We start from the raw sequence: 27093 nt of genomic DNA, 5'->3' as shown, positions 1-27093 counted from the left end.
GCTGCGCGTTGGAGCGTATCCAGGGGCAGCGGGTGAGCCCGAGGCACCGACCCTCCTTTACTCTCCGGTTCTAAGCTTTTCTCCTTTTTGATTTGTACCTTGTGGACCCCTATGAATAGAGCTTCGGGGTCATAAATAGCTAAAACACATAGCCAGCATGACGCAGCATAAAAGGTCCAGGGGTTTATTCAGTAAAGATGGAAGGCACACACGTGACATTTATGCCTGGAGCATGCAGGGCACTCAGCCCCCCGGGGCTCGTGTCCTTGCCCTGCCGACACCAGGACCCCAGCCCTGGGTAACAGGGATGTTTCCATTTTGCACCAGCACTAAGTGGAAACAGCACTAAGACTTCCAGATTTGTTCTACTTTTGCTCCTGTGGGACCTTCTACAGAACATAAATATTGGGAGCAATAAAAGAGGAGGTCAGCGGACACAACAGGCGCATCCAGACGCCACCGCGTCCCAGGACGGTCGGGCTCCTGTCACGGGAGGCTCCTGGAACGTGACTCTCTGTGCGGCCTTGCCCGGCCCCCTCTCCTCCAGGTCCACCGTCGTTCACGCCCAAACCCCAAGGAGACGTGTGAGGTGCCCGCCTCGGCTCCAGCCCACGTCCTCCTGGTGCAGACCTGGGTGTGTGGAGGCTGCCCTAGCCGTTTAACCAGGGCTCTCCAGCCCAGCGTGCTAGTTCTGGCCGTAAATTCCCTCAAACCCTCAGTTTCCGACCTTCTGCTTCCGATGAGCTCCCTGTGCCACCCGCCCTCCTCCAAGTGGTGGCCTGGATGTCGCCCTGGAGCCCCTCCTTCTTTGCCTCCTGTCCTCCTCTCTCACCTGGAGGGAGCGGCCCAGAGCTTCCTGGGCCTGGTGCCCCAGGCTGAGTCTTGAGCGTCCCTGGGGCTCCGGCCTCTTCCTGTGCTCTTCGGAGTCTAGAGGCGGGTGTGGCCTCTGTAACTTTCCATGACACATTTTGGAGTCCCCAGAATTGAAGTGAAAATTTTGTTACTATGGTAAAACATACATAACATGAAATTTACCATCTTAATTATTTATCAGTGTGCCTTTTGGTCACATTAAGTACGATCACGTGGTCGTCAACGATGACCACCCTCCATCTCTGGAATTTTTTCATCTTCCCAAATCGAAACTGTAGAACTGAATACGTTGGGCCTTGTTTGCATTTCTTGTAAACCAGCTCGATTCTTGCATGAGTCCATCTCCTGCTCCTCTAGGGTCTTCCTCATGAAGCTTAGAGGGAAACGTGAGGGAGCTTCTCCCAGGGGACGAGGGAGGCTTCCTGCTTCTGCTTGCCCTGTCCCGGTTCCGGGTCCTCCCAGGTGTAGGCAGACTGGGGCCCAGAGCAGGGCGGAGGGGGAGGTCTCCCTGGAAACGGGCCGCCACAGGTGGGGGGCCTGCTCTACCGATGCCTCCTGTGGAAACACTCGTGTTTCATTGGAGCATTGGCGCTGTGAGCGCCTTCCTACAGGCCTCCCGGAAGTTCTAGCCTCTTCCTCCTCCTGTCCATCCCTGGTCACCCCGCGGGCGTGTCGTGAGGTGACCGTCTTGGTGCTTCATTCTCTAGAAAGACATCGACTTAGGAACATGGGCCACTGGGGAAGGGATACTTTATTTCCACGCAGAGAGTTCCTGGAAGATAATTATACTCGGAGACACCTTTGGTTGAATGACATTTATGTATGTTTTCATTTGGGGTTTCCCTTCAGTTTTTCTTTAAATTGAAGGATAGCTGCTATACGGTATTATATCAGTTACAGCTGTACAGTATAGTGATCCACAATTTTTAAGGTTATTTATTTTTAAAGGACATTTATTCTTAATTTGTATTTGGAAAATGCAGCCTCCAGGGTCAAGTCACGAAAAGACACCTGTTAAACGACTGACCTTTACAGACCGGAGGCTGGGAATCCCATCCTCGGCGGGTGCAGGCAATTTGCTCCGGCCCTTGGAGCTGGAATCCATGGCGACAGGAAAACACCAGCACACGCCTTCCAGACTCCTCACACAGCAGGAAGTCCCCGTCTTCCACTTTGTCCGGGAAGCCACAGGCATCCTCTGGGCCAGGTTGACAGGTACATACAATCAGTGCCGGACCCCTTTCTTTGCCCTCCTCTGGGGCTGCATCCCCCGATTGGCCTCCCAAGGGGCTCACGTCAGCAATCTCCTTCCCTCCAGGTGGGACACAGCACGGGCCCCTCTCAGCACTGACCCCCTGCAGCAAAGTCACGCCTCTAACCCTTCCCCAAGTATTGGCCGTGACCAGGCTTCCCCACCCACCCCGAGGAAACCGCTTTAACTGAGGGCGACCGCGGTCCTCGCTGCACAAGGCAGGCTGGATCTCAGCCCCTCTCCTCTTCTGACCACAGCGGAGCTCACCGTTGGCCGACCCTCCCGAGGCTGGGACCCGAGACACAGTTGCTCCGCTGGCAGGTGCAGGCCAGTGTGGTCCCCAGGACGGGCCGAGGGGGGCTTTGCCTCAGACCCGCACCTTCCCCACTGAGGAGGTCGTGCCCGGGACCCAGCAGGGCGGGAGGCTCTTTCCTCACCCCAAGAGGATTTGAAGCAGCTTCTCCCAGGAGCTGTGTGACCCCCAGGAGACCCCGTCCTTGACCCTGTAGGAGAGATGCTCCTGGTTCGCGGCTACCTGGAGGAGGAGTCTCCCTCCACGCGCCCAGGTTCATCCCTGGGATGATGTCACACGACTCGAACTCCTGGGGCCACGTCCCGACCCGGAAGGCGTCGCGTGGCACGCGGGAGAGGCCGGTGTTGTCACAGATGACGCGGGACAGAGAGTGCCGGCCCAGCTCCTGCCTCTGGGCTTCCGTGAACACCGCCTGGTTCTCCCACCAGAACCTCCAGGAGGACACACATGAGGACACGTGAGAGCCCAGTCCCTGCCACGCCGACCACTCCTGCCCGCCCTCTGTGCCCACGCCACGCGGCACCGGAGGCCAGGCGCACCCAGGGGAGGAGGGAGGCCCAGGGGAGGAGGGAGGCCCGGACGGCGCCGGGAGGACCGTTCTTTCTGTTTAGGGACCCACCAACCCGCTCGGCTGCACTGACTGTCCCTGGGTGCAGAGCTGCCCCTACGACAAGAGGGACGAGGACAGAGCCCAGCCTGCAGGAGGGCTCTGCGCCTGCCCTGCAGGACGTGCCCTGAGGCCCCCTCCCCGCAGGCTCTCCTTGGCCCCATCGCCAGGGAAATTCAGCTTCTGGGAAACTGTCTCACTTTCCTCCCAAGAGGCTGCATCGCTGACAAAGCCCACAGCTGCTGACCCGAAGGCCACAGGGCACTCCTCTCCACCACATAAAGCCCCGCTTCCTGCGCGGGAACGCCATCAGCACCGAACACCCCCTGCGTCCCCGCCTGTCCCGGGCACCTACCGGTCACCATCCCTCAGGTTCCTCATTTGCTTTCCGATGATGCAGGCAAACAGCGGGCCGGTCCGCGCCCCGGGGAGGACTCTCTCGGCTAAGCCCCCGAGCCACACGTCCATGTTAGCCGGGTGCCCGTACAGGTCCAGGATCTTGTCGGCCACGCTCCCGTTGCTGGTGGTGGCTCTCAGGTCGGCCCGGGTCTCCAGCCTGGACAAGCCGCAGAATTCCCGCCACTCATTGTAACCTGTGCGGGGAGAGGGCCGAGGCCGCCCTACTCGGGATCCGGACGTTCCCCATCCGCCCCGCCAGCTGTGGACCATCGAGACCTGGGCCTCTGGCCACAGGGTCCCCGCCTCAAATCCACCTTGCTGCCCCACGGCCTGCAGACCTCCCTGTCGGAATATTCCAGCACGGGCGGCAGGGCCTTATTGAGAGTTTGTTCACAAACCAGCCAGGCACCATGCTTGGGGACAAGGCTGAACCCTACACACCCGAGTGGGTCACACTTTTACCCACTTCTCGTCTCTGCTGAGCAGTGAAGCCAGCGCTCACCTGCTGTATCAACGTTCCCACAGGAGCGGCCAGAGCACAGGCACCAGCACCCCTCCTTCCACACAAGCACACACGCACAGACACACACACGCACAGACACACACATGCACAGACACACAGACATACAGACACACACGCACAGACACAGACATATACACATACGCACAGACACACAGACGTACAGACACACGCACAGACATACAGACACACACGCACACATGCACAGACACATGCACAGACACACACAGACACACACACGCACAGACACACACATGCACAAACACACAGACATACAGAGACACACACACGCACAGACACACACGCACAGACACACAGACATACAGACACACACGCACAGACACAGAGACATACAGACACACACACACGCACAGACACACAGACATACAGACACACACACGCACAGACACAGAGACATACAGACACACGCACACACACAGACATATACACATACGCACAGACACACAGACGTACAGACACACAGACATACAGACACACAGACATACAGACACACGCACAGAGACACACACACACAGACACACACATGCACAAACACACAGACATACAGACACACACATGCACAGACACAGAGACATACAGACACACACACACACAGACAGACATATACACACACGCACAGACACAGGGAGAGCCACGGAAAGGACCATGTCTGTCTGACTCTGGGCTGCAGCTCCCTCCTGGTCTCTGCCGCTACCAGGACGCCCCCAGCCGCCGGCCGCTGGGGACTCAGCCTCCTCGATCTCCTCGCTGCTGTCCACCCTGACTGCGCACCCACCCCTTGGCCGTCTCTGGCTTGCCGGACCGCTGGTTACCCGTCCTCTCCCTCCGCGTCCCACTGCTCTCAGGGCCCGCCTCCTCCAGACCCTCCATCCCTCCTCAAGGCGATGGCGCGTGAACCCTCGCCTTACACGCCATCTGGGTCTGACCGGAAGCTCGCCAAGGCTCCCTGTCATTTCCTCTCTGGTTATGAGCTCTTCCGTCCGTGGTCCTTTTGGCAAGACTGGGTCTCGTTTTATGCTCGGGGCCTCAAACACAGCAGACCCCCGACAGAAGCACCGCATAAACGGGTGGACACAAGGAAATGTGTTAGGACTGGGCCAGTTCCCCACAGGGCGCTGAGGCACCGGGACACAGAACACTGGGGGTGGAGGGCTCGCGTTCAGACTAAACAGAACTAGAGGAAAGGATCCCCTATTTTCCAGTTATAATGGGAGGGGCTACAGACGCTTTAAAAGCTATTTCTCAGATGTTGGCAGTAGGTCTGAGATACATTAGAACAGCAGCTAAGGGAAACGGAGGAAGGGAACGGGGAGGGCCCACCTGGCAGGCCGTGGTCCCGGCCCCTCTGCAGGTTGATGGATGCCAGGTCCAGGGTCCCCGAGTCCGACAGCACAAAGAGCCTCTCTGTCAGCTCCTCGTTCATCAGCTGGTCCTGCACCTGCAGCTTGGCTGGTGTCGCCAGCAGGCCCCTCATGATGGGGTCCACACCACCTGGAAACAGCACAGAGGAGCGATGTGCTTTCTCAGGTGAGTCTTGGGGAAACAGAACAAGGTCTCAGATCGTAAACTAGGCTGGTTCTGAACAAATGCCGCTCATAATCTCAGGAATTCACCTCCAGGTGTTCCCAAGTTTCCTGGGCCCTTAGGGTGCTGCCTCGTGGTGGATTCGCCCTGTTAGGGCCCCAACGGGCTGGACTGTGATGTGTGTCTGAAGGAAACCAGGATGGAGCCTCAGGGGTGGAGGTTTTGTGCTTGTTTTTCAGTAGCAGAAACGTCACAGTTGAAGGAGGTGTTTGCTGAGTCTAAAGCCTAGACCAGTGAACAAGCCCCAGCCTGGCTGAGGGAGCCCAGGGCCGCCCCTGGGAATTCTGGGGACTCAGAAACCCCAGAGAAAGCGTCTGATGAACAGGGTCACTTTTCAAACCTCTTTGGATGCATTTATTTTCTCCATGCCTGCTGGTGACCCGAGCACCTCCGGCCAGCGGGCAGGTGACTGCACACCTGGCTCCCCCTCCCAAGCGTGGCCCAGGGATGCTCACCTTCCTCAAGGAGCCGCCAGGGCCGGAAAAAGGCATCTCGCAGCGGCAGGAGCCCCAGGCGCTCCCGGAAGCGGGCGTCCAGCCGCCGCACCAGCGGGTGGATTGTGGCGTGTCCAAAGCGGAAGGCGGCCGTGGAGAACACGTTGGACACCGTAGGGTCCACGGCGGGGTTGTAGCCCCTGTATGGGCCCACGTGCTGCCCGAAGGCCTCGGGGCCCAGGATTTTGGGGATGTAATCCCGCAGGGTGATGATCTGCGGAGAAAGGAGAGTGGGTGGGAGGTGGGGCAGTGGAGCCCCTGGCTGGATGCGGGCTCACAGAGCGAGGCTGGGTTGGGGGGCTTCTTCCCGCACAAGCCTGGGGGTTGCTGCATCTCCAGAGCTGTCACCGGGGGTCATGCCACCTGGGGGCACAGGGAAGCAGGGGAGCAGGTACAGGAACACCACCTATTCCAAATAAGGTCCTGAGCTCTCGGCTTTTACGGGGTTGTGCAGGGCATGTCAGAGATGCCCCCAGACACCCTCCAGGCTATCAAGGGCCTGCTGTAGCGCCCAGATCAGAGACACATGACTAGCAACCACTGGTTTAAAACAAGGCACTGTACCTTCATAACAGCCCTGTGAGACCAGTGGACTTAGTAAGGTTGTTTGATGGACGTAAGTAATTTTTCCAACTTTGCTCCATTATAATTGGCCAACTTGACACTCCACCCAGTATCCTCTGAGTCAAGATGAAAAATATCATAACAAAGCCTTACTTTAACTTGCTAATTTGCAAATCTCATACAGATTGTTTTTCTTTTCATTCTCTCCAAAATATCAAAATACCAAAATCACTGGTGGACACCCATCTGAAAGGGTCACCATGAGGACTACCTGAGTTAGAACCCTCAGAGCGCTTAGAAGGGTCTGGATACCCGGGGAAGGCCCGAGGAGCCGTGCCTGTTACTACTGCGGTCAGCCTCCTCGTGGGATAATCACCGCCAGCCCCTGAGCAGGCGAGCAGCTCCCACGGGAGCGCCAGGGCCCCAGGGCTTCAGACGGGAGCGGGGTTAATCTCGACGCAGGGCGTCCACCCACAAGGCTCTGAGCACCCAGGCGGGGGACCCGCCAGACCCCCGCACCCACCCTCGCGGGGCGCCCACGAGGCCCCTGCGCGCACCTGGTGCAGGGCGCCCACCACCTTGCGCGCCTCCTGGTAGGCCGTGTCCGCGCTCCAGTGCGCATTGAGGGCCTTGAGCGCGGCGGCCAGGCGGTTGTGCTCGCGCAGCCACAGCGTGTGCAGGGCCGCCAGGGCGGGGACCTCGCTGGCGCGGCCGTCCCCGGCCAGGAAGCAGGGCGCGCCGGCCCCGGGGGCGCCGGGCCGGGCCGCGCAGGCCGGGGGCGCGGGCGGCGGCGCGAAGGGCAGGAAGGCGCGGCCGGCGTCCCGGTAGCGCGCGTTGACGAGCAGCAGCCCCTCGGCGCTGGTCCAGTTCCGCAGCCGCTGCTCCGCGGCCGGGGAGCTGCCGTACACGGTGGACGCGTCCAGGAACGAGGTCAGCGCGTTCATCTGCTGGCGCGGGTTCACCCAGGACACGTTGCCGAGGAAGGCGCCTTGGGTCCCGGAGCCGCAGGTGGGTGACGAGCGGTAAAAGGGTAGACAGGCGGTGCCCGCGGCCGGCGAGGCGTTGGCCTGGAGCTGCGGGAAGGGCGCGGCGGGTCAGCTCGGGCCCCCTCCTCAGAGACGCTAGGCGCTCCGGGCCGCCCACCTCCCTCCAGCACCGGCCTTCCTCTGCCAGCGCCCCAGGGGTCCCGTCCGCTCCTCCGCGGGCCGCCTCCTCCTCCCCCTCCCAGGGTCTGGGCGATTAGACTGGTCGGAATTCACTGATGCAGCCTTGTGGTGGCGCCCACTTCCCCCGGCCCCCCAGGTCTTCTTTTTGGTGTGTTCTGCCTCGTCTGGGGGGCCACCTCTGCGGACGCCAGGGGTACCCCGCCTGCTGGCTCTCCTTGGCCCACCAGGAAGCCCCTCCTCCTGCCTGTCCGGCCTTCCTAGCTCAGGGCACCACATGCGGAATCCTGGCTGCTCAGCCAACGTTTCTGGAATAAACGTGAGTGAGGACCCCAGCCCCAAGCAGTCTCTGTTCCTAGGTAGAAAATGCCCCTTGCCAGCCTCGGAGATATTTTCTTAGGAGAAGTAATTAAAAACCCTACCTGTATGTCTCTTACGTTGCAGGTCGGAGGGAAAACCAGAAAAATATTAACAGACAACAGTTCTGCATCTCTGTCAAAAGTCCACGGCGCCTGCTCTGAATCTAGCGGTTGTATCCCCAGTGGTTTGTCTGTTAGGCATGCACGTGTGGCCAAGATTCAGGTCAGAGTGTGTTCTCTGCTTCGCTATTTGTGACAGCGTAACAGCAGCAGCAAAACTGGAGACAACTCCAGTGCTCGTCAGTAAGGAAATTTGGTTAAATAGGTCATGACGCAAACACAGTGGGATAGGGAGGGTCATAACAACCCAGCCTCTGTCCATTTAATGAGACGGAGAGAAGTGTAAGAACTATTGCTAAGTGACCCATGCTGGGTTCAGGACGTGCGCATAGTAGGACACCCAAAATGTAAGGTATAAGCACACACACACATGTAATCTTATACACATATATGTGCAGATAACTTCTGGCAGGAAACCCAGGAAATTCATAATGGCTGTTACCCCCCGGGGACAGGACCAAAAGTGACTTGTGTCTGAGTTTTGAAGACGGCACCTGTTAGTTTCATAGTAAAAATGGGGAAGTTTAAAAATTCTACCTGTATGGGAAAACACGGGCTTCGGTTCTCACAGGTCCGCTGGCAGTCGGCCCCACCCCCGAAGGCAGCATGGCTGGCGCTCTGTGGCGTGAAGGCCAGGTCGTGGTCAGTGTACTGTCCCCACGCCATCAGGAGGTCAGAGTACTGGCCGTCCTCCGTCACAGCCTCGTTGGAAACGTGGATGACCTGCCTGGTCACCTCCCGGACCTGGGCGGACAGACCAGCTGTCACGTGTGGGAGGCCGTCCTGTGGGGCCGGGGGAAGCAGACCCCTGGGGTGGGGTTAGCCCGGGGGCTCAGGGCTCTGCGCTCATTCACAGGACGCTGGCGCTCCTGGGGCAGGATGGGGTCCCTGGAGGCCCCCCGGCTCTCTTCCCCGACATGCACGGGTGGTGATTTAGGGCCCAGTCGTAGTTTCCTCACTTGTAAATAAACATAAAAATGCTGACCTCTGGGGACTGTCGTGGGGATTAAATTAAGTCACCTAGTGATTAGTGCTGTTTAGTGCTGGACCTAGAGGGCAGGGCCTGGGGCCCAGGGGCAGAGCCCTGAGCCCGGAGGGTTGTTCCCAGGCCTTGAGGCCGGGTGGCGTTTGCCTGGCCTGAGTCAGAATTGTTTGGGATCGGTGACTTCCTTTCTCCTTTCCATTTTTTTGTTTCTGAACCGGGACGTCTACAGCTCAGCTGTTATCCCGTGCCCGTCCCACCACTGCATTTTGGGGGCAGGCTTGCTTTCCGGTTTCATAGGCCCCAAAAGAGGGGAGCTTTGCCCCAGGAGGGGTCACACCCAGAGCTTCCCCATCCCTGATTCAGATTATTCAGAGGATGAGATTTGGGGTCTGAAAATGGCGAGATTTAGATCAGGTTTGGGATTTTAGTTGATGCTATAGTGGGCTGAGACTTTGGAGGGCCTTGGGATGGGGTAAATTCAGTTTGCGTGTGGAATGGATATGACCTCTGGGGTCAGAGGGTGGGACTGGTAGGCAGGGTAACGGCCCCTGCAGATATCCATTCCCCCATCCCTGGAGCCTGTGAATACATTGCATGGCAAAGGGGACTTGGCAGACGTGGTCACTTTGAGGACCTCGAGATGTGGGTGAGCCTGGATTCCCAGGGGGTCTGATCTAACCACGTGGGTCCTTAGACTCTGAGACCTTCCTTGACTCAGGGGAGATGTAACTTCAGAGAAGAGGCGCAGAGAAGAGGCTTGGGGAGGGCGGATAAGCTGAGGAATGTGGGTGGCTACCCACTGGTTTGTTTGCTGAAGCGAGCAGTCGAATTGGGGACAAATGATCCATTTTTGGACCCAAGTGATCAGTAGATTAGGTATGAGTTTGTTCGGCAAATGATTTGCCTCTGGGAGTGTGTAGCAGTTATCATCTTTGCCACTTAAATGAGTGAATTAATCAATTATGTGTCTTTGAACGCATCTAGTCTTATACCTATTTGTAAAGAGTCGAAAGCTGGATGAAGCTTAACTCTGTGTTGTTCCAGTCACTGGCTGAGGGGCTCTGATCTGTCAGAGCCAAGTTCCCGAGCTATAAGGGGAGGAGCCCTTCTCCACCCCACAGGGGCCGGGAGGCCCGAGCAGGGGCCGGCCCGACTCAGCGAGATCTCATCAAAGCCCGGCTCCCTCCAAAGGGAGGGGAGGTTTGCTCCGTTCTGGGAAACCAGTTCCAGCCCCGTTTCAGTGGCACTCACCTGGGGCAGGGGGAACCCGTTGTACAGGAAGTGTGGGTTCCAGCCTCTGGGTTCGCTGATGCCGTCTTCATAGGAGGGGGGCAGCCACCTGGCCAGGGCTGTGTTGGCGGCTCCCCACCTAGGGTGGTCTCTGTGGAGACAGCGGGGCTCCGTGTTTGAGTCGAGGGACGAAGCAGCAGGGCCGACGCAGTGAACTGTCCCCAGTGACATAGTGGAGCCGGCGTCCCTGGGGTGATTGTAGAGGGTGAAGCCCTCTGTCCAGTGGGGACCACACGCCCCCGTGGTGCTGAGACGCTTCCCGGGCTAAGGGCGCAGGTGGTCTCAAGGGAGCTGACTCCCAAAGCCCACATGCACGTGCCCTCCCTCCTCAGCACGTGAACCTGTGGCGTCCTGCCCGTCCATGTGTCTCCCACGTTCACTGCCCAGTTTCCCTGCTTGTCCTCTGGAGGCTGTGTGTCACTCGGGAGCTCGCCATGGGCACCTCCCTGGGGCTCCAGACAGAGTCACACCTGAAACCCTGCTGCGCTGAGCGAGCTCCCGTCAAAGCTCCTACGACCACCTGGGCAGGATGCCCTTTCCTGTCACCAGTATTTACCTTTAGAACAAAGTTTCTGCTAGAAAGTGGAATCTTTGGAACTTGCTGAAATGTCCTAAATTCAGAAGTGAGATGGTTGTATTAGTACATTTGTTTGAATCAAAAATAAGTCAAGCTTTTTCTGAAAGTATCAACAAGTCTCACTTGGTTCACGGATTTAACAGTGAGCACGGACTCAGCCAATTAAGGTAAATGGGAATGTTTTCCATAAACAGACTGATCTGCAGTTTCATTCTATTGGTCAAAATATATTTTGACAAAAATATAAAGTGCATGATGAGGCAAAGTTGTGTCTAATGATATTTTGATTTTACAGACTACTTTTGAGCATGACTTTTGAGTCATGCAGGTGCCTCTAAGTCAAAGAGACCAGTATCAGTAAGAATCAGTGTGTCCCAGAAATGTTTCCAGCAATGAGGAAATGAGAGACAGATGATTGGTAACTAGTCCTTGTGCAAATCACATATGAATAGTAAATATATACGTATGTGATCACATATGTAAATGTATAAATACGTGACTATGTAACATTTAGAAAATACAAGAATAAAATGCCTAGAGAGCATACATAAAAGTAAAGGACTATATAAAAGGAGAAAATAAAATACTTTAATCATAAAATATGCTACATTTAGAAGAAAAGCATCAGACAAATTAGAATGGAAATGTTAGTTCAAAGACAAAAGAAAAAAGGGGGAATTTTCTGTTAGAGAAAAATTTGTTCTGTTTTTTAAAAATGGATTATTTGGGTACAGAATTGTTGTGGTATCCAAGGTCCTTCAGCCTTTATCAACACATCCCTATGGCAATAATAACCATGGGGGTGTTTGGTGGTTGCAGAATCTTCCAGAAAGAAAGGAGTGAGGCTGGAGTTTGCAGGTGGACAGGAGACAACTTTGCTGGGTTCTTTGAGGTCACGTAGCAAAAGCATTTGAATTGGAAAAGATTGGGATCTAGGCTTTCTAATATTCTTTCCCGCATCTGATGTGTAGACACTCACAACATTTAGGGAGTGAAGTCTACAAGAATCATGGCAAGCTAAAGGGTTTTTTAAACTTTTAAAGTATTTGTTAATATAAATATTGAAGAATTTAGTTGGTTTGTTTTGACACTACATTATTATACCATTTGAGAGATAACGTCCACCCACCATTCTTCTATAAATGGGACTGGTTTGGATGCTCTGCCCAGAAGTAAAGGAACCATGGGCTACTGAGAACTTTCTAAGCTCTTGTTTGAGGCAAGAGCCCACAGTTCAGGCAGGGACACCCCAGGGTTCCTGACGCTGGAGTAAAGGGACTTTCTTGCTTCTGTGGCTCACTCCCAGCCCTGCCGCTGTGTCCAGGGGCCACTCAGGAATGATGAGTAGCAGTAGGTGGTGATGGTTACTTTTGCAGGTCCGAAGGGACAATAAATGGAGATAATTCTAGTTTTAATACTCCGTTGGTCTCCAGCACAACCAAAGTGGCTTAATTTGCAAAACCATATGCGACAGTAATGCATTTAATCAGCTGCAGTAAGTCAGCTTTAGTACAGTGTTCTGATCTGTTACAGTCGGCTTGTCTTTACTGAAATCCCATAAAGTGCTGCTCTTTCATTCAATTAAGAATAATGAGAATGTTAATTTAACTGCTCAGGGGATTGGTTTTTTTGTTTGCTTGTTTGTTTGTGTTTTTTTCTGATTGACTGTCATGTTTCAGCAGCTCCCGGGACATCACATGGTTTCTGTGACCGTCTCATCCTCTGGTCGGGTCAGAGCCCAGCCGGCTCGGCAGGACCCAGGGACACCTTGTGGGGACCTCACAGCCACCAGGCGGGGCCCCCTCCAGGCTTCCGGCATCACTCTCAGGTGCTGCTAGGCTGGAGCAGAATAACCGCGGCGGCCCCAGAGGGTCAGCTTTCACCAGCATGTGGTTCCTTTAGTAGATTTGGATTGACAACCACATTGGAAATGGTTGCAAAGCTGACAACAAGCAGGTGACACGTCTCTGGAGGAGAGTTTCACGAGGGAGACAGGTGTCTGCTCCCCCCGCGGCTCCACGTGACTGGGATTTGTTTGAAACACCAGCTCCTGTCTCTCAGACACCAGGCAGCTGAAAATCTGCTCTGGGGGCTATTTTTATAACAAGTGGATGTGTGAACATTTGAGGTTGGTGTGGGCAGGTTTTGAACTAGCAAGTCTGAGCCTGCAGAGAGAATCGGCCACCTTGGGGTGTGTCTCATTTATAAAACAGTTAGCGAGGCTTCAAGGTGGTATCACTTGAGTTTTCTGAGCAGGTATGTTATGTTTGGGGCAGAAAAAAAGTATGAAGTCCCTGCTGGTCCTTTGGATCTAGTTGCTGTAAATACTGTGACACAAGATTCAATCGTCATCATGGAAGGAAAGAAAGGGACTTGGCCTCCACCCACAGTTCCCTGGAAGGTGCGTCCCCCAGAGCCCATCAGCAGGGGGCGTTGGTTGCCCCCTCCTTGGCGGGCGGTGGGGCTGACAGCAGAGAGCGGAGCCGGGAGGGGCGCCATGGGCAGAGGAGACCCCTGACCCTGGTCCTGCCATCCTTGACCTCACATCCACCTGCAAGTACAGTTTCCCCGGAACACGGCACATGGGGCCCTGGGGGTGCGGGGGGCCCAGAGGTGGTTGGGGTCACCTGGAATGTTTGGGGGTTGCCCGAATGGACTGACCTGGAAAGAGCGATCAGAGTATGAGACGGCCTGAGTTGGTGGCTGAGAGTGGACAGCAAATACACAAAAAAAGAAATGGAAGAAAGTTGGGATGACCTCAGGGACACCTGAAGGTTTATGATTAGCATCACTGGTGAAAGTGGTACCTGGCTGCCAGGGAGCTGAAGACCTTTAAAATCTGTGTCTTATTAAAGATACACACAGAAGTATTGGAAACATGGGCGTAAGGAAGAGGCTTGACCAGTTCTTAATATAATGGAGTCAATATTGTACACTTTCTTTAATGAAACCTCAAACAATCTATGGAGACTCTGCCCTGATGGCACCTGTCATGTTCAAATACAACTTACAGGTGAGACCGAGGGCACTGAGGAATTACCTGTTGTTGCAGGCGCCCGTGATGAGCCTGTACTTGTTTGCCAGGCAGGTGTTTGGACATCTGGGGGGAAGCATGTAGGGCTGGCATCCGGACAGGTTTGCAATCGTTTTCAGTAGATCTTCTGATAAAACATCTAAGGAACAAACACCAAAGCTTCAGCCCTCGATTGTAATAACAAACCTACCTGACGGGGTAAATGTTCTAATGTGATCGGGATTCACACAGAAACCTCCTCATTCTTTGCAGGAAGCCCTTCCTTCTCCTTGAAATCAGTCCTCTCTCATTTAACCCCCTTGAGTGTCCTCGTTGCTAGGAACGTGGGGTTTAAAATTTATTTTTGCTTTGCAATCTTTCAGAAAAGCAATTCTGAGAGCTCTGACCCCAGAGGTAAGCACTTCTCAGAGGCATCCGCAGCCTCGCTTTTGGAATCTCCAGCGTTGGCCATGCTGCTCGGCTGAGGCTGGGGGCCCACGCCCTGACCTCAGAAGACAGCGAATACCTGGCCTTTATCCTCCCCGCAAACCCTACCTCAGTCAAGTTTCCTAACAGTATCCATGTGTCCATCTACAAAACCCTTCTTTTTTCCTTCATGTTGATGTTTGGTTCCTTCTCATAAATCTTTCTAGGTTAGGGCCCCAGGAAACAGTCTCTTATTTTTTGCCAGTTTTGTTGCTGTTTATTTGACAAATCAAAGCAAGGACCACTTTCTTATCTGTTGGTAGAAGGAATCACTGGTTACTCTCCAAGATGGTTTGTATAAATCTTCAAAGATAATGCCATAAAACTGGCCAGATCCCGATGAAATCAAGATAGAAAAACACTGGAAGACACGCATCCCATTTTCAAACTAGATAGAAACAAAACTAGCTTAATTAATGTTCAGTGAACAACCTCTATGGAATGACTGTATGTGGACAGTTAAATTAAGCTTAGACGACAATTTTTATTTAGTCGATAGAGAAATACACATTCCTTAACAAGGTGAGGCTTTGTACCAGGAAACGCTCAAGCACATGCGAGAGTCTAACAGACAAAGTCCATGAGAAGAACCACAATGGGACTTCCCTGGTGGTGCAGTGGTTAAGAATCCACCTGCCAATGCAAGGGACAGGGGTTCGAGCCCTGGTCCGGGAAGATCCCACATGCCATGGAGCAACTGAGCCCATGCGCCACAACTACTGAGCCTGCGTGCCACAACTACTGAGCCCACGTGCCACAACTACTGAGCCCACATGCCTAGAGCCAGTGCTCCGCAACAAGAGAAGCCACCGCAATGAGAAGCCCGTGCACCACAACAAAGAGTAGCCCCCGCTCGCTGCAACTAGAGAAAGCCACGGGCAGCAACGGAGACCCAATGCAGCCATAAATAAATAAATAAATAAATAAATATATTAAAAAAAAAAAAGAACCACGATCATAGCTATGTTAATACAAAACCAATGTCAGGAAACATCCCTAGGGGAGGGGTGCCAACATTTGCTTGTAGATACGGTTTGGTGACAAACTGATGGGGAAACATTTGGATCCTTTCACTTTTACTAATTCTGAAATTTCTCGATTGGCTATGCTGATAGTGGAAATAATAGAAAACATCCTAGACTAAGGGGTTCTTCAGTTCTGCACCACAGCCTGGCCCAAACCCATCAGCCGAATACACCCGCAGACCTGGGCATTGGCCTTGCGACACTACACCGTGAACCCGAGGCCAGCAGGACCGCTGACTGCAGTCACCGCTACCGGAGTCCCAGCTGCACCGAGACAGGATCACAGATCAACAGTCCTTAGAGACAGTTTTCAACTGCTTCAATAAAAACATTTCAAATGGATCTTTGGTTGCTATAAAGTTGATTAAACCTAACTTCTAAGTTTAGTATCTGAGAATTCAGGTTAATCCCGATTTAGCTGAGTCTGTCTTATTCTAAAAACTAACTAAATCAGCATTAAACTAATCTACAGCTAATTGGGAGGAAAAACTCAGAGACCAAGTAGCTCATGGCACCACATTGAAAGAAGTCTCCATAAGTTCATTAAAAATAATCTTGTTTTTTAATTCCTCATCATTGGACTTAGAAATGTGCCTATGATCGAAATCACTTTCACTCAGTATCTTAACATCAGCAGAGCCTTTGATGGGATGCAGCTCGCCCCTCGTGTTTGCTGGTTTGCCTGTGGCCAGCTGAGTGGACGGCCAGTGTGGCTGCCCCATCTTAGGGAGGAGCACGTTGGCTCCCAGAGGCCTGAGCAGGGCCCCGAGGCAGTTTTCTCAGGAGAAGCGGGGTTGCTGTCCTCGTCTCCCTGGAACACACTGCGTCCCACAGAAGTGAGTTCCCCCAGGTTTTAACCAGGTCGGTCGGGGCCTTGGAAGTATCCCTCAATCATTTCATACCACAGAGCAGGACACTTAGATTACCGAGCTGCTTCTCCAAACCCGATCTGAACAGCAGAGAAGCAGTGATTTCCCGGACTAACAAAACCAAACTCCTGAGCCTCTTAAAGAACTGCTCCTTTGTCCTGTGAACGAGTGGGCATCGCGCCCTGCGGGGACCCCCAGCCCCTGCACAGCCCTGCCCGGCCCTGCCCCGCCCACCTCCCCTGGGTTCTCACCTGTGGGCGGCCCGGACGGTGAAGACCCTAGGTGAGCCCTCCTCTTCGCCTCCTGCACTGACACCTCCATGATGTCGGCCGCCCGGGACGCGGCGCGGCTGGTGGGCTCAGGGAGTTTGGAAAAAGACAGAAGCTGTGACGGAGAGATGATTTCTCTTTTGTGGAGGTTTCTGGGCACAAAGTGGAGATGTAAAGTCAATTATTCTTTTATGGTGTTTGGTGATTACTTACTAACCAATCACACGCACCTTTACATAGTACCTGCCAGGCGACAGGCAGGTGGGGATTCAAGGACCCCGTCCACAAGGCCCGCGGGATTCAGTGAAGGGATGGGACCCAAGTGTAGACAGTTCACCAGTGTTGAAAGGTGAAGAGAATGAGCAATGTTTGTCTTTTACAAACTTGCGTAGCCAACTCATTTTATCCTCATAGCAGCTGTGTGAGATCAACCTTCTCATCGAAGTCCAGTTAGTCAATGGGTTTGCTAACATTGCCTGTACATTTACCACACATTGCCATGAAAACTAAATTAAGTTGGTTTCAGAACACTTTTTGACAATGGCTCATCTGTGTATGTGTGCCGCTGATTCATTCTTCTTGGTCACTTTGTAATATACTTTAAATTTTTGTTGAGCTAAGGCCGTCTCACTGTTTATGTTGACAGTTTTTCTAGCTTATTGTGCAATACTGATTTTTAGTGTTATTTAAGGATATTTTAAGTGCTAATTAATGTTTCACTGAGAATATTACTGTGGATAAATAAATTGATTTTGAAACGTGAAAAAACAGCCCAGTTAGACGTGAGGGTTCCAGCTGATGGATGGGACTCTGAGCCAGCAAGCAGCCTGTCCTGGTCCCAGAGCAGATGTGCTGAGGCTGCGACCCTGCTGTGTCCGTGCTGCCAGTCACGCATCTCACGGCACAGCTGAGCAGGTGACGGAGCCGCTGGCGGCGAGAACTGCAAGTCCTGCCGCGGGTGCCCCTCACCCTCCCTTCCCTCTGTCCTCTCACGAGGGTCCCCGGCCTTTGGGATTCCAGCAGCTCCCACCACAGGGGACCCACCTGCCCACCAGCATTTCAGGGCCCGGGGACCCCTGGAGGGGCAGGACCCAGGTGGCCTGTGCAGGAAGCTGCCGTCACCTGGTGGCCCCTGCAGGGTTGCACCAGCGAGGCCCCAGGAGCCCGTGTGAGAACCAGCTCTAAGCCTAACCTGAGAGCCGTCGGGGCGGAGCTCGGGGGCAGGACACCCCCTACCACTGCCCTTAGGTTTCTGGTTCACAGCCCTGAGGTCTTGGGGAAATGGCCCAGCTGTGCTTCAGTCGTTCTGCTAGCTCCGAGCAAGCGGATCCTTCACACATTCCCCTTGTTACTGACAACCTGGAATGTGTGGAGCCCACTGACGGAGGTGACGTGCAAGTGCCGGCTGAGTACCGACCCAGATTACTCCATATCTTCAGTTATTGCTCATCAAAGCGCAGGAGACCAACGCTAGGCGGGCCCATTTTACAGATGAGGAAGGCGGAGCACCAGGATGACAGCCTGTGACTGATGGAGACCGCGTTGAGAATTGAAGATCCTACACACACGGCACGCTAGACCCCAGCCAGTGTGTGTATAAACGTACACAATAGAGAACTTAACGTGGGAGCGTGTTGGATTTGCCAGCGTGTTTTCCAAAGGTACTGTGAGGCCGTGAACTTTGAGGGGCAGAGCTTTTCCTTACAAGCTCCCATGGGAACCAGGTTCAGAGACCCCAGGCTCCAGGCTCAGAGACAAATGAGGCTGTTGCTCAGGGCTGCCCACCCGTGTTGGCGTCTGTTTCCACACCCTGGACGCTGCGGTAGACATGGTATTGGCCCCCGAAGACGTCCCAGTCCTGATTCTGAGGCCTGTGAACCTGTTCGTTTCTACAGCAAAGGGAGTTCAGTTGCAGGTGGAATCAAGGCTGCTACTCAGTTGATCATAAAAGGGGATCTTGTCCTGGATGATCCAGGTGGACCCAGGGTAGCGCAGGGGAAGGTGACAGTGGAGGGAGCTCGGAGAGATGGATGTGACAGCTCCAAGACGGAGGAAGGGGCCGGGAGCCAAGGGATGCAGGTGGCCTCTGGGACGTGGAAAAGGCAGGAAACGGATTTGTTCCTGAAGTTCCAGGAGGAACACGGTTCTGCTGACACCGTGGTTTTGGGCCCGTGAGATACGTGTTGGACTTCAACCCGCAGGACGGTAAGGTAATAAATTGCGTTGTTGTAGCCACTGAGTTTGTGGTGATCTGTTATGGCGGTAGCGCCCGTGGGCTCTGGTCCTGCAGAGGAAGCCGGGTCTTTCTGGGAGGACAGGAAGCCTGGCCTTTACCAGAAGGAGTCCTTAACCGCGTGTCAGACAGTGAACAAAGCTCTGTCTTCCAAGGCTGTTCGCTGTGTAGACACCCTTGGAGAGCCGTCTGGAGAGAGGCAGCCAGGGCCCCTTCTCAGGAGAGCTGGTGTATTAGAAAACAGACAGGATCTTCCTGGGCCACCGCCCACCAGCCCCCGGGCCCTTCCGCAGGCCGTGGTGGCCAGAGCCCCGGGGCAGCAGGAGGGCCTGTGCCGGCCTGGAACTCAGCTCCCTGTTTTGTTTTGTTTTGTTTTGTTTTACATCTTTATTGGAGTATAATTGCTTAACAATGGTGTGTTAGTTTCTGCTTTATAACAAAGTGAATCAGTTATACATATACATCTGTTCCCATATCCCCTCCCTCTTGCGTCTCCCTCCCACCCTCCATATCCTCCAGGCGGTCACAAAGCACCAAGCTGATCTCCCTGTGCTATGCGGCTGCTTCCCACTATCTATCTACCTTACGTTTCGTAGTGTATATATGTCCATGCCTCTCTTTCGCTTTGTCACAGCTTACCCTTCCCCCTCCCCATGTCTTCAAGTCCATTCTCTAGTGGGTCTGTGTCTTTATTCCTGTCTTACCCCTAGGTCTCAGTGGGGACAGCCTAATTTCCAGATTTCTAGTGTTTTTCTTCTGCTGTTACTAAAATCCACTGTGCAGCACAGTCAGCGAGTAGCCTTTGTTTCAATATTTACATTTGAAACGAAGCCCCCAGGCCACAGACTTTGCAAACGGGTCAGTTCCCCCTCGGGAGAAAGCAGGTCATGGACGGTGCAGCCCTTCACTGCAGGGGGGTCCGAGGAGGCTCAGTGCCTTCTCTCCATGGGGGTTGTCAGTAGCTCTTCCCCTTTTTCATGGATAGTTGATATCACAGTCGTGGACACACTAACAGAGTCAGACTTCAAGAGAAGATTTCTTCTTTCTTTCCCCTTTGATTCAAGTTTTTATAAAATAAGCAAAACTTAGTTGCAGCCAATATGGACAATAGGGCCTTTTCTGGTGGAATAATAGAAATTTGAAGTAAACCAACCTCTGTCTTGTGATATTTTGTATCTTGAGACCTTAAATAATTATTAGTCAGCTTCCAGCAAAATAACACACTTGTGAAGATAAAACCTGCTTTTTAGATTCTTGTGTGTTTGTCGTGTTTGCTTTACAAACATCTAATGTGAGACTATAATATTCTTAATATTAATGCCACTTTTATATTTAAAATGAAGGTGTTTCTTAATGATTTAAAAGGAATGTGGGGGGGCTTCCCTGGTGGCGCAGTGGTTGACAGTCAGCCTGCCGATGCAGGGGACACGGGTTCGTGCCCCAGTCCGGGAGGATCCTGCATGCCGCAGAGCGGCTGGGCCCGTGAGCCATGGCCGTTGAGCCTGCGCATCCGGAGCCTGTGCTCCGCAACGGGAGAGGCCATGGCAGTGAGAGGCCTGCGTACCACAAAAAAAAAAAAAAAAAAAAAGGAAATGGAGGGGCAGATTTAATTCCTAGGTAAGGTTACAGCTGTGTCCCAGAGCCCGGACCCTGGGGCCGTGTGTCTGGACCTCTCCTGCCCCCTGGCTCTGAGGCCAGTTCTGCAGGAGCCAGGCTCCCTCATCTGTCTTTTGAACCAGGATATATTGAACCCTGGCTGCATCGCTGCCCTTTGCTCTGTTTTGCTAGAGAGAGAATTTGAATACGGGTTCTCTCGGTTGTTTGCATGTGACCCCAGAAATGAGAATAAGCTCATGTGAATCTCAGCCCCTAATCTGTAAGGTGGAGGAAACTGTGAAGAAGACGATGGGCAAATCCGCTAAGCCCCAGGAGCTGGCGCACCTCCTTCCCACCCCCGGGGCGGTACCTTCTCATCGTGGAGTAGACGGCCTCGTCGACCAGCAGCTTGCTCGCCTCCACGATGCCCCTGACTCGACACTCCTCCGTCTCTCCTACGAACGAAGCATCACACCATCAAACACAGAGTTCGCAAACTCCCCGCCACGTGCAGCTGGATGTAGTGACAACCACGCGGCGTCTGGGCCCCTCCTCCATGGGGTCCTGGGTCCGTTTCCCCATCTTAAGTGGGTGTTGGTTCCTCGCTGGCAGAGACCCTGGGGATGGGGTGGGGAGGGACCCAGCACCATCCTTAGGCGGGCAGCCCGGCCATTCTTACTTCTCACTTGCCGGAGCCACCTCCAGGGATTCTGAATAACTTCTTTTTCTGAGAGTTTTAGTTACATAAACCAGTGGTATAGAAAGTTTATAATAATAGTTGGCTATTTTAACTTGTGCATTTAAGAGAAGATAAACTACTCCAGTACACCAGCAGTTTGCAGTGAAAAGACCCTTATGTTTTCTTTTAGTTTTTAGTGCCTGGCATGTTCAACGAGTTCTGTGGTGTGAATGTTTCCGTTTCCCCAGGATTCGTACGTTAACCTCCTAGCAGTCAACGGAGCAGCGTCAGGAGGAGGGGCTTTGGGAGGTGATGAGGTCCTGAGGCTGGAGCCCCCAGGATGGGGTGCCTGCCCTCGTATGAGGGGCCCGTGAGCTCCCGCCCCTTCCTCCAGGCGAGGACGCAGGGAGAAGACCCCATCTGTGAACCAGGAGGAGGGTCCTCACCAGAATCTGAAGGTGCTGGAGCCTTGATCTGGGACTTCCGGCCTCCAGACTGAGAGAAGCAGAGGTCTTTTGTTTATAAGCCCCCCAGTCCATGGTTCTGTGATCGCAGCCCGAATGGACTAAGACAATAATCTAAGATTCCATCTTGGGGTTAAAATGTGAGGTTCCAAATGAATATTATAAAGTAGGCGACTCCTTCCAATAACGCACACAAGTAACTTCTGTTACTAAATTACCTGTTGCATAATCAATACTTCATCAGAGGAAATGCATTCATTTCTAAGAATAAATAGAATATCAGAATGTTCTTGAACGTTACACATCTAAATAGAAAGAAAGCTATTTTTAAAATGGTAAATTTCTGTATCTTTAGAATTACGTAGGCATAGCGTATTCCAGAAAATATATTAAATTCCTGAGCAAATTTAGGAGGATTAAGTTACCGGATAGATTTTGTCCTAAAATTTAACGGAAGATTTTGTTGCCAGAAGAAGTAAAGGGGCTCGAAACTGTAAGAAAAGTTCGGGGGGATTCAGACAGCAGGTTGCTGGGAGGCGGAGACCTTGTCAGAGTCCATCCTGCATCCAGGAGCCCAGCGTGGGGTCCCGCCCCCGGTGGACCCACAAAGGCACCTTGAAGGACGGTCGGGTTTCGCCTGCAGCCCCTCAGTGTCCTTCCCCAGCCATCAGCGCACATTCCACAACGTGACTCCCTCTGGTCCCTTCTCTGTGCCCGCTCTGCGCCTCCAACCCCGGGCTGGCTGAGGGCACACGGGGCGGAAGCGGCCTCAGCTCACCCGGGTCCAGGCCACCACGGCCATGGGTTCCTGCCGTGGGGTCTGAGCACACGGCGGGCGTGTGGCACAGGAAGGGGGCAGAGCAGGGGAGTCAAGGGGACCCCAGAGGGGCCACCAGCCTGGGGCTGCAGAGCCCGCAGGAGAGGCCGGCCTTTTCAGGGACCCCTGCCCTGGGGCTGGAGGGGATTCCACTCAGCTCTCAGGACTGGGAGCCCCACGAAATCTCAGGGTTTAAGACCCTGTGACCTTCATGTATTTCCTTTCGTTCCCGTCCAAACCCTCCATCCACATTTTCGTTTCTGAGGTCAGCCTGGCCCTGCGTTGGCCGAATGCACTGACCCCCCCCCGCCTCTTAAGTCTCCTGCAATGAGATCAACTGCTGGCTCTTCGCAGGCACTTGGCAGTTATTTGAGAACGGATTCAGTAAAAAGAAAAATGTGTATCTGTCACCACTGTCTTTGGAATTAACAGTTGCTAGAGAGATACTTCCTTTTCTTGACAATATTAATGTTGTCATTTAAGCATAATCGATCATATTTGACTTATTCTCCAGTACCCTTCCTTACTATGAAATAGTTTACCGAGTTCCTAAAGATAGTGTTACAGGCTTGCAGATTATTATCTCTTCAGATATTGCATAAGAAATATATTTTTGTGCTGAAAATTCCCCATAAAATTGTAGTTCTCATCTTGAATTGTCTCCAGTCTCTGCCGGTAGCGGGTGGATGTGACCCGTTTCGTTTCCTCTTCACCGTGTGGGGTGGGGTGTCAGGCTCATCTCCCTTCCTGGCTCTTCAATCATCTCCTTCAGCTGTTGTTGAGCAACCACAGGGGCACGGGGTGGCGTCCAGAGAGATGCAGCATCCGACCGTAGGATCACAGACTGGGAGATCCGCAACCTAACCTCTTCTTTTCAGATCTGAAAACTAAATTAGAGGGAGTTTCCTGATTCATCTGATCTGGAGACATCAGCCTTCTGAAGGTGGGTACCACCAGCGGGGGTGTGCTGCCCCTAGAAGGTCCCCTCGTACATGGTCATTCCATACGGAAAGAGCTGGAATTCAGGAAGCCGTTATGCAACAAAACACTACAGGCCAGAAAGAAGGAAGTCACTTATTTCCAGAGAGTGACTACTAAAAAACAAGGCAAAGGCTTCCCTGGTGGCGCAGTGGTTGAGAGTCCGCCTGCCGATGCAGGGGACACGGGTGCGTGCCCCGGTCCGGGAAGATCCCACATGCCGTGGAGCGGCTGGGCTCATGAGCCATGGCCACTGAGCCTGCGCGTCCGGAGCCTGTGCTCCACAGCAGGAGAGGCCACAGCAGTGAGAAGCCCACATACCGCAAAAAAACAAACAAACAAGGCAGGAGTGCTGGACTCTTCCTCTCTGAGCTGTACTCTTGATGAACTCCGAGGATGTGGTTTTGCTCTGAGCTCTGTGTTTAGTCCTGACTTTAATGATACCTGTTTGCTGAAACCCAATGAACTGGAATAAGTCTGCCAACTTTCCTTGTTAAACAGATTCACTCATCAGGCTGGCTTCCCAAATCCCCCATCTGCAGCAATGCCTCTGCTGCCTCTTGTTCATTTGCATCTGATTCTCTTGTAACAGCTATGACGTGTTGGAACATTTGCCACACAGATGATTGCACTTAAATCTAGACTTTGCACAAACAGGAGAAACGAACCCCAGTCCGTGTGGTGATGAACTCACGTGGTTTCCATGATAAACGCTCTATTCGGAGTTTTTGAGAGAGGACTTGAACTCCTGCTGTGCAAACCTGCCTACAGTTCACAAACTGATGTGACACCTAAGGATAGTTGTTCCTGAGTGTTTATCAGCCAGATTCAAATGTGTGTGTTGGTTCCACGCACAGACCTGGGAGGTGACAGTGAGCATGGCCACAGCTCCGCCATCTCTGAGACCCTTGGGGCCTCTACTTTCTAAGCTGTGAACGGGTGACTGGACCCCATGGGCAGGAGCAGCCCACAGAGAAGACACCCCACCCCAAGGGGCTCCCCACTGGCAAGTGGAGATGGATGTCTGTGGTCCAGCCCGGACCTGGTCCTCATGCCCAGTGCCCCCAGCTGGCTCTGAACAGGCAAGAGGGAGCAATCCGACAGCTCGTGTCACAAAGTCTGTGAACACAAGTGATATAAACCCAAACTCAGACAAAAAGTCTGGTGAGATCGTCATTGAAATTTTGGCTACGGAGAAATATGACAGATAAAAGTTATGTTTCAAAGAAAGCTCGACACTTTTATATATAAAATAGATAACCAACAAAGACCTACTGTATATAACACAGGGAACTATACTCAGTATTTTGTAATAAACTGTAAGGGGAAAGAATCTGAAAAAGTAGTGTATATGTATAACTAAATCACTTTGCTGTACCTGAAACTAACACGATATTGTAAATCAGCTATTCTTCAATTATAAATGAATAAATAAATAAATAAATAAGAAAGTTAACCAGTGCGCAATTATTTTGTTTAAAATGACCATTGGCTTGTCAACTGGGGAAAAAAAATCATTGTATTAAAGGCTGTGAAAGTGAAACACTGTAAGACTAAGGATATTTTCTAAATAATTAATTTACAAAGTAAACAAGTAATTAGCCAGCTTCAGAATATTCTAATGAACAATAAATTAGGCTCCAAATTGCAGCATTTTTATCAGATGCTATACTGTGCATTATTTATATATATACTGAAAGTTTGAGGGAAAAAAAACCTCTTAGAGATGGGGAAACAATAAAAAATTGCTCTAGCAAAGTTGTAGATATACCTTTCCCAATTTTTTAAAAATATATGATTTCTAAAACTAAAAACCCTAGTGTGCAGATATATTTATATTCTGTTGAATGGCTCTTACTCATGACACCTTTGTCACTATGGTTTTGTAGAACCAGGACCGTAGTAAATATGAAATGCAATGACTAATTCACAAAGCATTTGCTGCACCCCTTTGCTGAGATGGGTTTACTGGGCTGGGAAGGGGGGGACCACATTGCTTGAGGATATTTTAGATGGAATTGGTTTTTGGTTTTTTCTAGTTCGTATTGTCCAGGCACGATGCACTCAGTACTTTAGACGGAGCATCTCAGTGATACTCACAAATAGAACTGTGGTGGAGAATCTTCCAGTTTTCTCCACTTTACAGACAAGAAAGTGGCCCAGTCAGTAGTGGGTGGGGACATAGCCTTACCCCAGCCTCCTCACAGCCTCAGTGGCCAGGCCATTTTCTTAAGGAGCATTTGGGTCTGCAAAGGACTTTGGTGCAACTGTTCGCGTGACCCCGAGGCCTCCGTGTTCGGTGAAACTGGAGACTCCGTGGATCTCAGCAGGAGACACCCTGGGGTGACGTGGCTGCGTGGACTCATCATGCCTGGAGGGCGATCAAGGGGCTCGGGGGAGGGGCCAGGGGAGCAGAATGTCCAGCTCTGAAGAGCCCAGAGGGGCGAGCCTGCCCGGGGGGCCCGTGTTGCAGAGGCTGGTGATCAGGGAGCATCCTCGAAATGCCCTCCGACACCCTGCTCCAGTCACATCCCTCCTCCGTGTTTGGGACCTTTTTTTCCTTTTTTTTCAAAACAGAGCAGAGTTTGAGCTGTGATGATTTCAACCACAGCATAGCTATACGTTTCTTAACTGACTTTGACATTGTAGCACCCTGATTCCAGAAAGTACAACACAGAAGTGATGTAATGAAAAACGACTGTGTGAGACAGGAACCAACAACTACTCCCCAAGGAATGTCTTTCAAACATATGAGTAGGTAAACATGGAAATTTTCTATTGTGGAATCATAGGAAAATCAGTTAGTTTTCAGAAAGAATTGTATTCTAATCCTTCTAAACTCAAGAATTATTGTTATTTTCTTGGAAAGTGAAAGAAACACTGAAGAGGTCTTACCTGATTCTGGAGAACCCACGATGCTTCCTGTTCTGGTCGCTGGTAGCAATAACTTTATGATTTCAGAAGACCGTAATTTATTGTGACTCACCCCAAAAGAGGTCCTTGTGTCTCAGGATGAAAGAGAAGACAGCTCCGGCACAGGCCACAGCCAGCGTGGTGCCCAGGATGGCCCGAGCCCCCATCCTGAAGAGGAATTGAGAGCATCAGGCGGTCAAGGTCACGGTCAACTCCTCAGCTAGAGTCCCTGTCGACGACTCTCCACACACTAGTCCCTGCAAGGCGGCTGCTCTCAGAAGCTTGGGTCTGAGCTCTGGGAGGTTCTGACCCACATGTCGGCGGTGTGGACAGGCCTTACCTGCCCAACTATTTGAAAAGAGATCCCTCCTCTTGGGCAGCTGTTGTCAGCAGAATAGCTCAGTGACAACCTGTTTTAATTCATGGTGATGCCTAATGCTGTAAAACTTCTGGGAATAATCACAGGGAATAAAACAGATCTATTTCCCATAACACATCTCTGTAAAATTTTAAAAAATGAATAATACAAGGAATTTAGCTTTTAGAAAAGAGGTATATAAAATTTCTAAATGCATGTGGGATTTCCTACAACATTCTTTTCCCTGCTTATAAACTGATTTCAGAATTATG

The 27093-nt window shown here is 52.4% G+C and overlaps 1 protein-coding gene across 1 annotated transcript in view; it reads right to left on the bottom strand.

The window, feature by feature from the left end:
• Window positions 1-26630, bottom strand: part of TPO (thyroid peroxidase) — a gene marked incomplete at both ends in the record, with an annotated part of 36277 nt that extends 9647 nt beyond the window's left edge. The window contains 12 exons of the mRNA XM_082642372.1: window positions 1901-2071; window positions 2661-2869; window positions 3401-3638; window positions 5306-5476; window positions 6025-6277; window positions 7185-7700; window positions 8807-9013; window positions 10506-10635; window positions 14162-14294; window positions 16766-16935; window positions 20983-21067; window positions 26537-26630. Coding sequence (XP_082498498.1) covers window positions 1901-2071; window positions 2661-2869; window positions 3401-3638; window positions 5306-5476; window positions 6025-6277; window positions 7185-7700; window positions 8807-9013; window positions 10506-10635; window positions 14162-14294; window positions 16766-16935; window positions 20983-21067; window positions 26537-26630 — 2377 coding nt within the window. The remainder of the gene's footprint in view (window positions 1-1900; window positions 2072-2660; window positions 2870-3400; window positions 3639-5305; window positions 5477-6024; window positions 6278-7184; window positions 7701-8806; window positions 9014-10505; window positions 10636-14161; window positions 14295-16765; window positions 16936-20982; window positions 21068-26536) is intronic.
• Window positions 26631-27093: the final 463 nt, after the last annotated feature.

This window comes from Mesoplodon mirus (genome assembly GCF_964341445.2).
Source record: "Mesoplodon mirus genome assembly, chromosome: 14".
NCBI lineage: Eukaryota > Metazoa > Chordata > Mammalia > Artiodactyla > Ziphiidae > Mesoplodon > Mesoplodon mirus.
The sequence above is the reverse complement of the archived record's forward strand: the minus strand, read 5'-3'. Positions and strand labels throughout refer to the sequence as shown.